We start from the raw sequence: 19,931 nt of genomic DNA on the forward strand, positions 1-19,931 counted from the left end.
GAGTCGCTGACGCATAAGTAGTCGATCATAGAGCGCAACAACAAGGAACGATGTGTAGGGCCGAAGAGCAGCGGCTCCAGCGAATACTCGGGCAAAAAGTTCGTGAGTATAATACGCGGTGTAGACGGCGCAAAGCATGTCCAGTCAATATTTAAATCACCCAGCAGCACGGTAAAGTCGCGCGGTTCATCGCAGCTGCGAGAAACTTCACGGCACCGACGCGCATCGACACAAAGAGGAACTCGGATCTCTTACGATAGACGTCCGGCTGAAGCGACCGCGCCACGATTCGGCATTAAATAGACTCGTGCACATACACAGCGACTCCGCCACCCCCCTTACCGATCCGATCAACACGCAGCAAATTGTAACCCGCAATTCCGAATCGCTTGAAGCTCCTAGATGGCTTGAGCCAAGACTCACTAATACATAGTATGTGCACGCCTCGGTTGATAATCAACGAGCGCACGTCGCAAAAAAGAGAGAGAGAGAGAGAGAGGCTTACACCACACCCTATTGAGCGGTGTACACATTACGGGCATGCTGCAGCATTATGAGCATGTAAATAAATTTTAATTTTAATTTTAATAAATTTTAATTGGAAGAAACACACGACACTCTTGGCTTTGGGAGAAAAAAGTAAAACCGCGAAGTGACTTTAACCTCTTCAATTTGTAACTGCGAAGTCCTCTTAAACTCTTACATTGATATTATTAAAATATAATTTATTAAATTGATTGTTATTTACCTTTATTAGTTTAAGTATCAATAATACATCGGTCTTTCGTAACTTCCAGGCCATCAAGATACTTTTCATCTTCTGGGATGATATTTTATGTTAAATTTGATTTATAAAAACTATTGATTTATAAAAACTAAGAATTACTTACTGCTCCGCATCAATATTTTCATCGGAAAATATTTTTCTCCCCATTTTCCAAACCATTTGTTATTTACAAATTTAGTATGATCACTGCGTAAGACGCTATATTCTCCTGATTGCCCATCCCAAAACACCAAACAAAAATCCATTTTCACAAATTTTAATCACGAATAAAATATTGTATTTAAGCTTGTAATGTTGGACTTTAAACTTGTAATGATGGAATGAGTTAAATTTTTTGACAATTTAGTGAATGACAGTTTAGTGAATGCAGACTAACGTTAGTTTGAATGTACTGAAATTGCAGCGCTCAAATTTGTGTATTATCTTGTATAAATAAAGAACATCATTTAAAAAAAAGGAAAAAAAAACAACAGAACATGATACTGCTGAAAATTGTAACTGTTCTACATTCATACATTTTTCTGAGCATGCAACTAACAAGGGACCAAGTTTCTCCTCAAAGATTCGAAGACAGCAGTAGAAAAACAATAAGTTTTTTGTAAGAACAACGAGGTTAGTGCATGCGGCTGGCTGCATTGCAACAGCTGTCACGCGCAGCAGACATGCAGACGGTGAAAATATATAAAACACTTAGGTCGCGCCACCACTAAGCCTAGACCTATGTAGCAGTTGCCGCCTTGTTGCCACAACAATCAGATCGAGTGTTCTTTATGGGACAAAATAGTCCATTTTCGATCTCGTCCAGTTTTAAAACGAATTGACTTTAAAAGATTCTACGAACGGCATCAAATTCGTAATTTTTTAATCTACAAAACCCTGCCGGCTCCTAAAGTCCTTATGAATGTCCCTGTATATTTTTTAGTACGTGCGCTGAATGTGCACAATACGTTTATCGCACCGCTCATGGCGCTGAATACGGCAATAGAATTTTTTCAGTGATAGCGATAACGAACGAGTCAGACATCTACACGGTAGTATATACCGTAAACTTAACTAAACACTGAAATATTACAAAGGTATTCAAATGCTCATTACTTTATTTCTAAAAGTCTACTCATAATAAAAACTGTTGAATATCGATAGTCGTGTTCAGGGCTTTCATTAAAACTACGGATAACGTCACTCTATCTCGTAATTCAAAAAATAAAAAATTTATTTTTTCCGTTTACACATCAAATTAAATTTTATTGGTACCAATCGATTTTTAAGGCATAATTAGCCATAGAAACCTAATTTAGGCTCAATCCAATAACCCTGTCCAGAGATATTACCTTTCAAGGTTGTTTCGCTCCAAACTGGTCGCTCGATCGCTTATATAAGTACATAGTAACTTACCGTCAGTCTGTGGCGTATTGATCAAGTTCTAAACGTTACGAAAAACCGTCCTTGACGAATTATTCAAAGTCAAAAAATTAAAAGAATTAAAAAATATTATTGTAACTGCAAATTCATTTATTAATAAAAAATGAGCACGAGCTTCTTTCTGTCCATAAGAGTTTGTATTGAAATATAATTGTTATCAATAAGCAAATCTGCACAGCAAAAGCTTTATAAAATCCACAGTTTTTTGATACTCAACAGCTACTATTTAATTATGTATTATAATATTGCTTTCGCTATACTTTTAAAAATCATTAAACCTTATGAAATTACTTAAATATGCAAGTTTAAAAATTCAATCTCTTATTAAACTCTAAATGTTATTTTGTAGTTGAGCAATCGTAGAAGATCTTTAAAAGCAAATCAAACAACTTCTTTTTCACAGGTATGGTAAACATTTAACCGTAAAAATTACCTAGTGACCTCAGATCAGTAAAATCTGTCAACAGAATCCTAATACTTATTTTGTAAAAATAAAACAATTTTATGAAAAAAAAAAAAAAAGTATAGAATGTGTAAAGATAGAAAAGATAGCTTAGTGGTGTTGTGTGAAACTAAATCATGTTTGGAATGCAAATAAAATTTCAAATTAGGAAATTGTTGTATCAATTTTAGTAAGATGCTAAACTTTGATGTATCTCTCAAATGAAATAGCAAAAGAAATTAAAAACTCTAGTAAAATCTATTAACTAATTCTTAAGATTTTTAGCAAAAAAATAAAAATTGTTTTTTTGTTAAAATCCAAGCTATATAATTTATCAAGATATTAAAGAAAATGGAGTTGTTTAAATTTTTTCCAAAAATAAATTATTTTATGCATCAAATAATTTTTTTTTAACCTTATTAATATAACCATCTGCTTCGTATAATCGAAAAATAATTAATAATCGTGTTTCCTCAGCTACAATGACGATATAAAAAAGAAACCCTTCTAAGCCCTGAACCATTAAAATCGGTCAAAAAATTTTTGAGATCACACATACGTGTGCATACGAATACACACACAAAGTTTTATATAATCTACCAATTATTCATCTCAGTTGTCAATTTTTTCACCATTATAATAATACCTTCTATGAAAATATTCATGTGCTGGAGGCATTGAAATATTAAGCATCAATTTTTTTAAATTACAAAAAATACTAAAATAGAAATTTGCTGGTGATTTTGTTATTAATATAACTGAAAAAAAAGCAAATTTTTTGGGCCATCGCCCGTTTTCTCTCGTGAACTGGATGTTCATAAGTTTCAATACGTATGAATTGCATGCATATTCTTAAAAACCATTTGTTTTGAGTTATAAAGTTATGAAAAAGCCTTTCAAACAAAAACTATTAATGTATTAAATTATTTAGTAGACTCAGTATTAAAAACGTATTTATTTTGACGTACCTGAGAAAAACGTGTTGATAACATTAATAAATTAAATTAAAAGTTCAAATATTGAAAATTAAAACAGAATCAAATCATGAATTGCTTGAAAAAAAAAAAAAAAAAAAAAAAAAAAAAACTGACGGCAGTTGGAATCAAACCCAAGATTGCAAAACTATTCTATCAGTGGTATAAGCCATAGCCATCTTAGCTATTCAAATTCAAAAAATTTTGGTTGTTAAAAACTTATTGTTTTTGCCCTTTCAAGCTCTACGTGACAATAGTTTTTTTGTTTTTGGTTTATACTTTTTTTTTAAGCTCTGATAGTGCAATAAAGTGGTTTTTGGTACCTTTCCGATCGAATTTCAATAGGTTCCTACACACCGATTTTTTCCAAATTATTTTTCCCGAAATACCACTTTTTTCCTATTCATCACGGTGAGAAACATGTCTGGAAAGAGATTTAAAAAAAACCCTTGGGCCCTGTACTATGCTCTATCAAACTCAAAAAACAACTTGAGCTGAATATTCTTTTAATGCACTATCTTTGGTGCAATAAGTATTATAAAAGAGTCCAAAGTACTGGAAGAATTCAAAATAAAAGCCTTGAAAGTCTAAGCTTACAATTATAAGTGACGGGGCACTCGAAACAGTGGCAAAAAGTGAACTCCCGCCATAGCATTGCAGTCAGCAATCTCTCTACTAATCTCTGACAATATCTACCTCGCGATTAGATTTTTGCTCTTAATGTTGTATAGAACGCGAGTTATTAGGTTTAGAAAAAATGGTTCAAAATTGCAGTTGCTTGCAATTTGCGAAAAAACGGCTAAACCGTTTGAACCCAATGCGGTTCAATTTGTTCGTATCAAAACTGCGCACACTTTTTACACAACACTTTTTATGTGTCATTCTTCAGTTTTCTTCTAGAAGCGAAAAATATCGAACATAGTTCAAAATAAAGAATATAGTTTTAGCCATTTTGGTCATTTTTAGGGCTTTTGCTCACACTTTTTCTAGTTAAATTCTGTGTCAATTCGTTACGATACTTTAAAACAACTACCCTATTTTTTCGAGGTAATCAGAGTTTTCGGGATCGAAAAACCCATTCTATCATACTTAACGTAAATACTGAATAGTTATGCATTGAAGCTCTTTTTCAATTATAAAAAAAACTTTTTCCCTAATATGCAACTATCTTTAAGAACATAAAAAATTCAGGATAAAGCTTTCTTTACACTAAGTCTTTTTATTTCATAGAATGGCTGACAAAAAAATCGATGTTTTTTTAAACCACAAATACAAGCATGGTGGGATCAATATGATATTTTTAACAATTTATCTAGGTATTATTCAAGCGATGACACACGTAACTGTGTCTTTTAGAATAAAAGTACCATGGTGTAGGACACATTGTTAATGAAATGAAATAGTGTTAATTTTAAGAACTTTTTCAGTACATTAAATCTCATCAGTACAAAGCACTTTGCTTTAATTTCTCACTTGAAAGTATATATATTTGTATATTGCCATGTGTACAGTTGCTTGATCTGTACTAGAGTCCTACCGTGCATAGCACGTAGAGGCTAGCTAGTTATGCAGCTGCTTCCTTCTCCAGAGAGAGACCTAGGAGAAACGCCGTCTTGTCGTGAGTGCAGTTGACAAAGTCAATTCAACTTTGTCTCATTTCGTTTTAGCTTGCTTTTTTCTCGAGAATTTATATTCTTGTATGCATTTGACTAGCGAATATTATTAGTATACAACTTAATAGTATACAATTAATATTATATTATTTCAATAGCAGTGAATAAACTTTATTTCTTCATTTTTTTGGATTCTTTAGTATTTGCCCAGAATCTCAAATGTGTTGCTACTGAAAACTCAGAAAAAACCTAATGGATTATTTCTATGATATCATTCCTCTGAATAACCTTATAAATTACCTGAATCCTTATATGTACGTTTTGTGTGTATGTCTAAGTACCATGTAGCTCTTGTTTTCTATTTTCTATTCACTTCAAACCAAATATAGTTTTAATTAATCCATTTAAATTTTCTGTTTGGTACAGGAATGATGAATACATATTCCAAAGTGCGATAACAACTGTACGTCGAATTAAGTTATACAGTGACAGTCTAGCTCGTTATGGAAAATCTCCATATTTATATCCTATGTATGGCCTCGGTGAATTACCTCAAGGATTTGCTCGTCTCAGTGCTATCTATGGAGGTACGTACATGTTGGATAAGCCAGTTGATGAAATTGTAAAAAAAGATAAAATAGTTATTGGAGTTCGTTCTGGAAATGAAATCGCTACTTGTAAACAATTGTTTTGTGACCCTTCTTATGTTCCGGATCTGGTCAAAAAAGTTGGACAAGTCATACGCTGTATCTGTTTACTAGATCATCCAGTACCTAGTACAAATGATGCTTTATCTACACAAATCATAATTCCACAAAAGCAAGTAAGTTACTGTTTTTATAAGAACGAAATTTATGTCAATTTAATCAAATTTTGCATGTTTAAGTTATTACTGTGTATAATTAATTATTATAAATTAGTGGAAAAAAATTAATGTATTTTTTTCATACTAAAGCAAAGAACGAAAACAAAATTCTTTGGTGGTTGCTATTTAAAGTAAAAGAAAGATATTTTCTATATTTATTCGATAAGTTTCAAAGAAACACGACAAAAAAGAAAGCTATTTTAGATTCACTACCTTTTTTTTACTTGTTATTTATATCTTGTATATAATGTATGGATGAGCGCGTGCGTGTGTGTCTAGGTAAATTTTATCGTTTTTACTGTAACCACAAAATAAAGTAAGTTTATTCAGGATAATTCTTAGAGAATTAATGATATGGCAATAGTATAGTTGCAACTATGTGTATAATTTTGCAGTTGCCTTATCTAATTTGTATATTTACATTCTTGAAAACAGTTGGAGTTTCTTGTAGACACTTATAAAATAATCTATGTTATTCCAGCTTAAATTTGTTTGTAATCACTGAAACTCCTGATACTGCAGTGAAACGAAATGACGAGGCAGTGTATGAATTCATTTCCAAGAGTTTGGTGCCAGCTTCTAAAACAAAGTAACCTAGCTCTAAGGCAGCGTTTTTTTATACGCTAAGTGCGTTATTGGCGAAGTCGTGAAAGTTCTGCAGGTAAACCTTGATAGGACTTGACCCGTGCATGACTTGCTAGGCAAGTTTGCTTGGGCTAAAAGCGTTGACATGCTCTACGTGGCAACGTAGTTATGGCTAGTGACGTAAATTCCGGGGCTGTTGCTTGGGGAAGGAGGTGATTCCATAAGGTAGGTGGTGTTGGAAATGGCTTGAATCTCACCGTTATAAACTCCAGAATTTCAGAAACGTTTAGGTGGCCCGGTAACAAAGGCACGATTAATGACGTTACGCTGGTGTCATGAAAAATGGTGGCACGGGTACCCTGCTGGTAGATTCTGGAAAAATTCATGGCTAGTTATCACCAGTATGTCAGCTTCGTATTGAACAATGACCATGGTGCAAGCTCGTAAGAAAGAACCCGAAGGCACGTCACTAGGTGGAACGTGGTGAAGCTCAATTGAAAGCTTATGAAGGTCATAGCTATGCAGAAATCACACAATTTTCAGGACATATTTAATGCATGCCTACGCGTTCGACTGTCCAGTGACCGCTGGAAGATCCAAAGACTCATACTTTTGGATAAGAGCAACCGCCCCTAGTTCCGTTGTTATTCCATTCCTTAAGCATGTTACATAACCCCGGAAAATGCTCGAAAGGCTGACATGAATTTGTTTGTGAAGAATGGTCAGCCTTTCGGACAACCAGTATGAATTTTAAAGGGAGAGTTCGATGGTCTTGGCTGTGGCTAAGGTTCTTAAGTTGGTTAGGGAGGCATAAAAATCCTCACACGAGACGAGGAGCGTTTGCGTCCTGGTGACTCTCAACGTCAAAAATGCCTTTAACTCGGCCACATGGTCTGACATACTGAGGGCTTTAAAGCGACAGAATGTATGGAACTACCTCAGGAAGATACTATACAGCTTTCTCCAGAGTCGAGTACTCTGATGTGACACGAAAGATAGACCAAAAGAGAGGCGTGTGACGTTGGGGATCACTCAAGGTTCTGCCCTTGGCCCTGACCTCTTGAACCTGGTCTATAATGAACTCCTATAAGATGTAAATGGTCGTCCTTACCAGGCAAAGATGGTTTGGAGGGGGAGAGACTTCCACCTGAACGTTGCGGGCGAGGCAATCTGCTCGAGCCCGATGTTACGATATCTGAGAGTGTGGATTGTGTGTGGGAGTGTGAAAATTTAGACAGAAGTAACTTTAATACCAACAAATCTAATAGAAATAACTTTTTTCGACCTAATTAGGTCAAAAAAGCAGGGTGAAATCCTAAAGTGTCTAAAAATAAGTCCCTTTTTTAGTTACCACCGAACCGAAGAAAAGTATGTGCGTCAATAATAACTTGAGCCTTTTTTTACAGTCAATTTTCTGAGTCCTAACCGTCCTAAAACAAAGTTTGTCTCGTATAAACAGTTGAATAATCAAGTTGTTTATGTTGTGCAGCCATATTTCTGGAGCGAGAAACGCACGAGAGTAGCAAACGGCCAGACTGCCACTATACCAGCATATAATCATAACCTAGAGAATCGTTACAGTTATAGAAAAAATATGTCTTTAGCGGCATGCAGTTAATAAATTTTAATTACGCTTCTTAGTGGCAGTGTGGACATCTCCTACAATCGCATGTTCAACCAACTCTTCTTATAATTTTCTACCATACTAGATTTACTGTACACGTACTACTGATAACAAAATAACTATTAATTTATACATGGTAGCTGGAGATAAATATTATTTGGATTTTAATATTTCTATCTTTGTGGGTTCTTGTACTAGTGGTGTAGTTGTATTTGAGTACAAAGTTTATAAACTTTTTTTTTCATCACTGACGAGTTAAAGCCTTCTCTACGAATATGTTAACTTTGTGATCTTCGGTATATTACACACGCACATGAAGGTACGATTAGGGTGACACAAGTACCTACAGTTGAATAGTACAGTATGTGCAAAAACTTGTAGATTTATGTATTTGTTAAACTTTTAACGCACACAACTATTAAAGGTTATGTTTGCAGATATTAACACTCAAGCTACAGTTGTCCTTGTATACGAGGTTAAGATTTTTTTTTGTTTCTCCATTACTGTTAACACTGAGATACTCCTGAACACGTATGTCGATGACAAAGTCCCCGAGGCAGTGCACTCATATGTTTCCTCAGTGCGTTTTTAGATGGCCATCTGTAATAGACAAGATCTCCTCGACATGTCTATCAACTTTCTTACAGCAGAACATTTGTAACTTTCTGGCGCCTTAGACACCAGCCGCCAAGATTAGGCTGACGTCGATCATGCTAGTGAAAAAATATATAACATGAAATTGGGAGTTGGTTCTGAATCAGAAAAATAGTACTGGCTTCTGTAAGGCTAATTAATAATATACTTAGACGCAAGCACTAATACTAACAAAAATAACAGCTGCAGAAGAGATGAGTAGACTATTTCTGGTTTATTTCAATTCTCCTTCAGGCTTGGCTCGTTTTAACTGGTTTTAATTTGAAACTTACTTAATTGACACTGAAGATACTCAAAGATAATCAGGACGAAATTTTTGCTAACAGTATTTATGGTGTTGTGATCTTAATACAGAAAATAACTACACTGCCAAGATCACTGATCATTAATCACTAGGTATTTGACTTCACAGAGCTGGCAGCACTGTTTAAATAGCACGACTGTCTGGCACTATGCATAAGTATACAATTATAGAGTACGATAATAATACTGCTATTTATAAGTGGTAACGATTGAGGCAAAAAGATATATGGTCGCCGACTGTCCTTTCTGCTTCTTTCTAACAGTGTAATATGATAAGCTGTTTCTCAACGAGATAGGTACCTGCGTATGCAGTGGCAAAGAAGTAGTGGAGAGGCAAGCAAATAAAAAGCTGAAGAAAAATTTGTGTTATCATTGATAGATTGTATGTTCGATCAGTGACGAAAACTACATTTTGGTTGAAATAAAAATGTAAGATTAATCATCAGTTATTAAGGTGTTTTGCCATGCCACGATGTTTCACTTTTGAGATTTGTTTCCTATATATTAGTATTATCAAGACAAAAAATAAATTTCCTGCACAAACTGTTTTTTTTTTTATGTATCCAGTTACTAAAATAACTGTACCAGTCTTCAAACGCTTTTTTCGATACACCTCATTAATTTCCGTATAAGTGTGAAATTATAAACATAAAACGTAAAATAATTGTACCCTTGGTAAGAGCAACGTATGCTGAATAAATAGAGATCCTAAAAACTTATCTATGTGGCCTTATAAAAATAGAGTTAATAAAAATTAAAAAAATCTAATTGTTCCAGTGACAAAACACTACTGTCGTATGTATCCGTAAATTTCATACTTCATGTTATAGTCATTAAACACCGGTTTTATTAAGTACGCCACTGATTTATAAAGAAGAATTCTTGTATTCTAGATAAAATAAAATTAAATAAATACAAATGTTTCATGAACTGCGTGGAATTATTTTCTGGCCTTTAACTATTGTGAAAATGCAGTTAGTTCGAAACATTCTGGCTTGAATTGTAATACGGCGTTAAAGTTATTGTGAATTGTTTCGCTGCTTTTAAACACTGAAAAATTATATTCATTATTAACATTGATACCAGACTTGTTTGAAAAAATCATATGGTCAAAAAATATATTAAACAAACACATATTAGACTAGATTCGATTTTAATACAAAACATTATCCATAAAAAAAGCGTATATTAGCATATAATATGTCTACGTACATTAAGGATTTTTTGATGGAATTTCAGCATCAGATTTAGACTCCTCATTAGAATCTTCCAGTGGGAGGATCATAAAATCATCTAAAACCTTTTCTTGTTCAGCATAAATCTGATCTTCGTTGATCTCATTACGTATATCTGTTTTGTAGCTCGTTACAGTCGACTCCGCAATAGTTTAAGCAAAATTCTGATCACCTTAAGTCCTGCTAAGGCTTGCCCTAACTCAACCACAAGTGGTTTTCCACCTACTGTTGCGTGAATAGCGTATTTGCTTAAGTATTTTATTCGGTACAAGCTTAGACTTAAAAAAAAAAGTATTCCACGCCCAGTTTTTATGTTTTTCTAACCCTAAGACAAATGATTTAATTGGTTTCTGAGCCAAAGCTCTATTTAATGATACACTCTATAGTAGGGTTGGGCTGTTGCAGATTCTATTAGAGGTAATTATTCTAATTTAAAATTAGTTTGAAAGGTGCATTTCTTAAAAAAATTGTAACGGAACTCATTTAGCCTTTTATTAAATTTTTTTTGCGCCATACATAGCCATATTAATTTTACAACCATCACATTGTAATTCCTGTGTATCGCTATTTTTTTTTAATAAAACACTGAAACTACATTGAGTAAATTTTATCGAAGGCTTTAATAAGTTTGCCTTTACCTTGATTGTAAAAAGGAGACGTGGAATCACAACCAGTAAAGCAATGTATAAAAGTAATTATTTTTTCAAAGCATGATACATGAAACGGTCTATGTTATACACTGATTCGGCTTTTCTTTCTTTACAAGGCTCGCAATAATGGGTGTTAATGAATAACCATCAAAAACAATAATGCTGTTGGTGTATAATTTTGTTCAATAAAAGAGATGTATCGTTTCAAAACATCTCCAAAATAGTTTTTTTTCCACACTATTTCATGTAACAGAAATTCCCCATCATTTACGTGCGTGTCAATTTAACTTTTACATTTATTGAGTGGCATAAAATTATTAAATAATTTTAACTTTTTAGTTTTTCTAAGAAAGCCGTCATCAAAATTCGATACAGGGTAGGGTGCCAGTGTATATTTAAAATACTGCTTTAATTCTTCTTGATTTCTTATAGTAACAGTAATTCTTTGAAATACAAGAGCTGAATTCGTAATAGCAATATGTTTATCGACTTTGATAGAAGTTCCAGCTTTTAAGGGCAAAACTTTTAATGTTTTTTAAAATTTAATTTTGTTAAAAGGCTTGTCTACTGAATTCCTGGATACCTGCAGCCCGACTTCGAAATATTTATGACAATTTATACTGTTGTCACCTTCAACTCCCGAACTGATACTCAAAATTTGATCTGTAGCGACAAATGAATAATAAGATTTGAAATACTCTTCAAGTTTATCAGTATTTTCAGAATCTCTTCTGATTCTTGTTGGTGAAGCATCATTATGTTGGTCTGAACTCGCAAAAGAAACTCCGAAAAAATGTTTGCTGAAATCAGCAATTTCTGTAATAACAGGCTTTGTCAGTATCTAATTAGACATTATATTTACTATACTATTAGTAAAGTCTTTCCTTACGAAACCTGTGCTTATTTTTATCAGCTCCATTAAGTACATTTCAATAGACATATCAGCCTAAATTTCACTCTAAAATGTATCTGTGTATCTGTCATACGAACGGTGGAATATCCCTCTTTCGTAAATAGCGAAAATTTATGTGGATCTATTATTTTTGAGATCAAGCATGTCTTGCAAGTAAAAATGACACATTTTGGCGTAATTGTGATAGCCACTAGCATACAAATACAGAATCATGTGCTTAATGCATTCGAGATGCAAAAGCCAGTTACTACTAAAGTAAAATTTTTAGTAATATTAACCATATTAAAATACTGTATCCAAAGCTTAGCTACTGACCCTCTGTATTTTAATTTATTACATTGATTGATGAATTTCAATTCAAATCGCTTAAACACTTCGTCTTCGACAGCTTGCAGAGTGTGCATACCCACATTGTTTACTAGAAAATCCAAGGTTTCTTATTCTTCTGCCGTTAGTTCAATCTCAAATATTATTGATTTAGCCAAATCTAGTTCAAAAAGCCCTCTTTCTGCTTTCGCATAAGCATCCCCACTCGAGATTTCATTGACTAAATTTCCATTGTAAATTTCACATAATAACTCTTGAAATCCACTGCCTGTCATAATATTACCAATCGAGCTGAAGGAGAATAGTAACATGTTAAATCCACCTAATCTAACGATGACTGACAATAAACTATCACATCATGCCAATACTTCTCTAACCTTTTTAAATAGCGGTAAATCAAAAGTCACATAAGTGTGTTTTTGACCAAGCTCCAGACCTTTTTTGTCAGTTTCTATTAACACTACTAATAACGAATCATAAATACTTGCAGGATTATTTATAATGGGTAAAATTCTCGTTTGACTTATGGAAAAAAATTGATCTTCATAAATTTTCAGCATGTACCGCTATTAACCGGAAAACTGTTGCGGCTGCTATATTTTCCATATAGCAATTGTAAATCAAGGATCAAAACATCAACCCTGTCTTCTAATTTACAGACTTTTTCGAGATCAATTTAAATTATTTTGCCCAAAAAATTAGACAATTTGCAGAAATATTATAAATCTACCTTGCCAAATTTCCCAAGAACTTGTGCTGATGGTTTTCTTACAGCGGGGGATACTGTGGCTCGGTTGATTGATTTTCGGTGTTATGACTTATATTCGTCCCATTACATGTATTGTTCTTTTACCATCAAAAGTTTATACTTATTGTAATCTGCGTTGTCAGTCACTACATACACACTCGATGATCTCTACTCAAATTCTTGTACGCCTATAAGTATCGATGACTTCAGCAAATGGCTTTCCTCACAACTCGAACAAAAATCCATTGCATGCAATATTTGTAATAACTCTTTTGAACCGAGTTTTTTTATTCAGAGTAATACCTAAATTTATCAAAAGCGATGACAAAAATGATTGTAGTCTCGATGCAGGTATTATAGCGTGTCTGATTAAAATAACTTATTTTTAATATTTTTCGGTACATATCTTATTGTTTAGAATTATTTCATGCAGAAATAATCGATTTTTGTCTCTAAGAAATCAGTCGTAGAAAAGCAATTAGTATCATAACACATTTTACGTATATCTTCAAAAATAATTTTAGCAGCAATGTTGACGATTCTTTTTCTTTCACTATCCTCGTTTTGTAGTTTGTTCGTGTACCATTGTTCAGTCAGAATGTTCTTTAGGCCACTGTTCAAGAAAGACATCATAGGACCGTCTGTGGATGAACGAACACATACATCTTTACCAAATAGACTATATAGTTTTAATTTTATGGTTCAAACTAACTACATTTTAACAATGGTTAAAGGTCAATTAATGATGCCGAATAATTTTCTCTTGAAACTTACCGATCTTAGCTGCAATATGTCTAAATAATCGCTCAATCAGTTAATAGACAAGCGTACACAAAATTTGAAAAAAAAAATCTCGAGTCCTGAGTATACTACAATAAATTTATTTATTTTTAATTGAAAAAAAATAGCAGCTTTTCATCTATATATAAGCAGAAGCTCTACTTTTAAAAATACTGAATTTATATTTTTTTATACCTGTGCAGAAAACTATAATTGTTAAAGGAATCAGTACAAAATCAGAAGTGATTGATTTTTTGAAAAATTGTAACGGAGCATTAAACTTAAGCAGTTTTTAAAATTTTCTAGACCAGTAAAATCTTGATTAGACGACTACAGAAACTTTTATGCATTGTGCAACAAAGCTTCAAAAAAAAATTTGACCGCTACTCACTCAAAAAATTAAAAAGCATTGTTGCCTTGGCAATCTCTTACTTGATGGAAAAATGTCGACAAATTAAATTGCTCGCATTAAAAAGCGATCATCTTGAAATTTGGTACACTTGTTTATGTCGGTAACAGAAACTTTTTTTGTAATGTGGCGCTTGCAGACGATTTTATTTTTGAGTTATTTAATGTTGAAAAAAGCGCGTTTTTCAACTTTGAACGCTATTTGCAAGTTAACAATGACATACAAAATGTTGCTGCTGGTCTCATTTTGTAGACAATTGAATTATCTATAACTTTTCTATGGATTGTATATACTGATTTATGTATAGGGCAGGAAATATTCCAAAAAAAGCTGGAAAACCCCTGATTTTTTTCGCTGTCCATAAAAAAAAGAAGCAGAGAGGTTAATTCTTCAGTAAACTTGGCACATTATTATGTACACTTGAATAAACCAGAAAAATTGCTGCAGAAAAACTGGATCGAGGCGACAAAAGCCATTTTACCTTATTTCTTCCGTCTAACGTCTAGGCTGATACAACAGAAGTGTTTTATTCCTTGCAGCTTTTGTAAAAGTAATACGACAGGATCTTTGTGTGAGGGACACTATGAATCGCTCTAAATTTTCATTATTACATGACGAAATAATCGTTAAGGTGTCTTTTTTATGTCGAAATTATATACTTCGGGAAATGCTTAAAGTTTTTTATGCCAAGTTCGGAATGAATAAGTTGGTTTGTGCCAAGTCAAAATTACTAGACTCTCAACAAAAGATTATTGTGCACACTGTGGTACGAATTACGTGGTTGTATGTAAGTTACTTAAAAATAAACACAAATTTTAAGTATATTGTTATTGTTGATATACAAATCTCTTCAAACTTAAACAGTTGACAATTATTTTTTTAAGTAATATCTGTACTTTATACATTATTAGTACTTTGTGAGTTTTCTGTATTTTGATGTTCCGTATTAAATATTAATTTAACTAAAAATAATATAATATTATTATTGATTTAATAATGAAGGTAAGGTGCAGCTGGTTGAACTCATTTTAGTCTTTCTACTAAAAATAGCTTTAAATGGAGACTACTTGATTGATGAGTGAAATCAATTATTTTTTTGAAACTGGTGAAATTTCAACCCTTCAGCCTACTTACTAGATGCAATACTAATTATCCATGCTCTTACCATTGCTCCAACATCTTTGCTTGATCTTTCTACGCTACCTTGGCTTTAGAAATGCCTGGACTTACCATGCACAATTCTTAATTCTGACCACATACTGCTTAATTCTATTATAATATTTTTGACAAATGGTCTGCTATTGTCACTTTGTAACATGCTTGGCGCACCAAATAAAGTAAGTATATCAATTAAGTGGTATGCGACTTTAGCAACAATTTTTGTTTGCAGAGGCCTCGAAAATGAAAAGTTGCGTAAGCGTTCCTAACAAATTAAATAAAATCTGAAATCATCATCTTTACATGACTGCGTATCAAATAAATCGATTTCAGTGATAGCGTTGAATTTAGTAGTAATAGTAGGTTTGATGACTATATCTTTTTGAGATCTACCTATTTTTTTAAGCACGTTTTACTGAGAACCAAGAACAGCAAAATAAGAGGTTGAGTAGTATCAGCATACTTGGCAGTAATGGCATCGATCATTTTTTATAAACCTCCATGTTTAGTTTCTACGTGTGCTTTTTTTAATACATTAACACGTTCGTCATTGTGTACAAAATATAAAACGCAAATGTTACCAGCCTCATTTTATACTGGAGTAATTAATATGATCACTGTTGATAAATCACAGTTTTTTAGTCATCTATTTGCTCCGAGACGATGCACAGGCTGTGCCCTCTGTAGCGAAATTCGATGAAAGTTCTTTGCATGTAAATAAAGGCCTCATAGCATATGGCTACTTGTGATTGGCTGGCTAGAAAGAAATTGAAGATTCCTACAACAGTATCCTTCAGTGATCCTACCTATCCCAAGCAGCTATATTCATGTATATATGTTCTAAACGGTTAATTTAAATGCAAAAATTTTGGTCAAATGCATGCTGCAGAGAACGCAGCCTCTGCATTGGTTTGGATTGGTTCTGCAATAATCTAGTGAAGTTGTTTTTCTTTTTTTTTGCTTCCATAACTTTATTTATAATGACATCATGTTCTTTTTCACTTTTGATAAAGTTTTCATTACTTTTTTATATTAACTATACGCAATTTCAATTCACAGACTCTTTTATTCACCCTGAAAACGTCTATATTCATTTTTACTTTAAAAGTTTCAAACGAATAACTAGCTTTCACTTATGAAACGATAAGCACTATGTATCGAGTGGACAGTTAAATACGTATCGATAGTTAATTTATTTTGAAATGAAATTGTATAGCTTTTAAAAGTTTTAGTTTAAATACATTTGTATGTCAGTATTAAAAAAATACTCGTATTACTATTTATTTTCAATTAACCTACAGACTTGAAACAACCACAGTCGGCATAATATTCGTACCACAGTCTACACAATATTCCTTTGTGCAAAGTCCGGTAATTATAAATTAGCCAAAACCGGCCCATTCATTTTGCAAACTATAAGAAAATCTCGATGCATTGGCCGAATAACCACATCCTTTGAACCACAATCTCCACAATATTCCTTTGGGCAAAGTGGGTTCATTTTGACTTGGCACGAACCGGCTCATTCATTTCGTACGTGGTACAAAAATCTCTATGCATTTCCCGAAGTACATAATTTCAGACTTTACACGTTACATATACATTGTATACAAAATTTTGATCGAAGAACAGAAAACGGATATTAGTAGTATAAGTTATATCAGCGTCCTCCGATAACTTAAGAAATAAGGTGATTAGTGATCAGTTGGGGGCGAGGTTTAAGAAATAATAAGACCCAGAGTATTTGTATATCTTAGTTTTATAAAGCAACGTATCGCTGACCATTTGTATCAGCCTTATCAGGCTAAAAGAGATTTCAAAATGGTTATGGACGCACAACAAAACAATGTACAATACAATTTGCAATACGCCACAATTACTTCACGTACGCCAAAGTTCGTGAGTGTTACGACTCATTTGTCTCTGGTCAAACGATAGACTAAGCTACATGATAAGGCTTAGTGGTGCTTCTATAGTTACCGTGACCAAGATAAATGGCCGAGGGCATTACCCTAGCACGGGACATTTTAACTTTCATAATAATGGAAAGTGTGATTTGTTAAAGTATTGTACGTTTTTTTTTGTTGATGTTATTACGTTCTGACTTTATATATAGCATTCTGGACATAAATCTTTTGTTAAAGTTACCTTTTTTGTCGAGAATTCTTACAATATCCCAATCAAACTCATGGTTGTATGTAATAGGATATGCATAAGCGACATAGTCAGATTTTTTGTTCTTTCTGTGTTTATTTATGTGTATTTAAGTTTCTCGCATTGTCTAATCAATAGAAAACGCCGAGCAGTTTTTACTCTAGAATTTGTAAACAAAGTGGGTCTCTTTGAGATTGTCCATTTTCTCTTTTTTCAAATAAATGATGCCGTTGATCTTATTATTTATAGGAAGGTATGTGTGAATGCGGTGAGATTTTAATATGGTGGATATTTTATCAAAATTTCAACCAGTATTGGCCAGGTGCAAGTGATGGGAGGGGATAGATGAGTTGACATCAGCGTGCGTAGTCGCAAAAACAGGAAACTTGAAGTACCAAATTACTGTCATTTTTGCTTAATTAAGGAAAAAATAACAGTATTTCGTCAAATTTACAGATGTTATCACGTATGCGTAAATAGTATCAATATTATGAAAATGCAGTTGTACAAATGTAAAAAAATGAACTATGTGGTGCCAAGAACGGTTGTAAAATGTTTGAATGTCACATTTATATTAATGAAGCCTCGTTAGTTTTTGATCCAGAGCATACTCTCAGAAGCAGATGGCAAAAAGAAAGATAAATAAGACATATTCATTGAGATTTCTATTATTTAAACGTTTATGAAATATGGGTGTAAGAAAGTGCTGTGTTGTTCAGTGTAACAGTAGTGCAAAGACAGATGGAGTATAATAACATAAATTTTTATGATTATCCAACTGTAAATAAAGGTAATTTTCATGTACATTGCAACTTAGACAATTTTCAAAATAATCTGAATAAAATGTACATGCAGGTTAAATTTGTAGGGAGCTAAAGTTACCAAGGTCTGCCTTATTACAACGGCACTTGTCAAATTGCTAACTCCATCACTTTGAAATTCTGTAACATCGCACACATGACTACTTTCAACCAACTCTTTACCTTTTTTTAAGGCTTCAGAGTTAAAACAAATTTAATGTGTGATATTCCTTAAGCCTGTTCTTATACCATCCATTGTCAGATGAATAAATATACTAATTTTTTGCTAATTAACTGATTATTACTAAAAGTGTGCATCGGTGTGTGCTGTTGACGTATAATGTGGGTACCCACGGTTGCATGATTTTGACACCAAGAGTGGCACTGCATGACATGCACCTGGCCAATATGGTACATTGATTTTGCATGTAAAATAAACATTCGAGGTGGTCTTATCATGGTTAATGCACTTTTGTCTTTTTAATCCAACTTTTATGTTTTTGTTAATACAATACAAAAGATCATTGTTACTTATCACAAGGTTTTTTTTTCTTTGCAACATTCATACTGTGATATATCTTGCTAGCACGTAAAATCGCTCTATTAATCAACTTAGATGCAACATTTTTTGTATAACTAATTAAATAATTAAAAAAATAATTTGAAATATGTCCTGAAAAAGAAGGTTCTTCAAGCAAGTCAAAAGTAGCATGCTTAGAACCTCCGATTATGGGCAAATCCGAGCAATTAAGTTTGTAGTTTATCTTTATTGTATATATGAACTATAGATTAGGACGATATGAATTAAATAATAATTAATATTTATCGATATGGTCTTTATTAATAAGAAATAAAATATCATTGATATAACGAAAATAAGAGACTGGGTTAACGTTATAAATATTGTTCAAGTTAGAGAGACAGTAATTTTTCTGGTTATCTATCATAAGATCAGCGAAAAGTAGTGAAATGGGGGATATCATTAGTGACCCGAAAACTTGTTGGAAAATGAATTAACGAACATTAAAATTTTCCGTCGCCTCAGCTCTAGCGAGCCTTTAAGCTTGTGGGAGAGCAAAAGAGACGATTGTAACACCTCGTTGATTAGGCAAAGTACCGCGGGATGTTCGTTCGTGGGTGCGAAAGAGAGGCTTGACGAAGTTAGTCAAAAGAGCCTCTTGGCCACAACGTCTACTTGCGTGGACGGCGCGAAGTTTGTATGCCGAGCTGGGGCGCCACATATATACTAGCGACCCCCCCCCCCCGTCTCGGCTTCACCCAAGACTCAGGAAATGGAACACTTTGATGTGTTGATATCAAATGTAAAAAGTTTTTAATTAAAAATGTTACATCTATTCCTGAGGCGTTTCAGAATAAAAATCCACTTATTAAGAATGTATTTGTTCGTAATCTACACAGTTTATTTGGTCTAATACTCAGCTGTAAAAAGTGAAAAACACATAATCACACTGAAAAATACCGTACATT

The 19,931-nt window shown here is 33.3% G+C and overlaps 1 protein-coding gene across 2 annotated transcripts in view; it reads left to right on the forward strand.

Moving 5' to 3' along the window:
• The window catches only part of Gdi (GDP dissociation inhibitor), a 226,466-nt gene that overhangs the window by 154,108 nt on the left and 52,427 nt on the right, over positions 1-19,931 (forward strand). For both annotated transcript variants that reach the window (XM_089597238.1, XM_014349228.2), the window contains one exon: positions 5,665-6,061. In XM_089597238.1, coding sequence (XP_089453364.1) covers positions 5,665-6,061 — 397 coding nt within the window. The remainder of the gene's footprint in view (positions 1-5,664; positions 6,062-19,931) is intronic.

Source organism: Copidosoma floridanum, unplaced genomic scaffold (genome assembly GCF_036245765.1).
Source record: "Copidosoma floridanum isolate Cflo_tuat_1 unplaced genomic scaffold, Cflo_Japanese_pri ptg000031l, whole genome shotgun sequence".
NCBI classification, from domain to species: Eukaryota; Metazoa; Arthropoda; class Insecta; order Hymenoptera; family Encyrtidae; genus Copidosoma; species Copidosoma floridanum.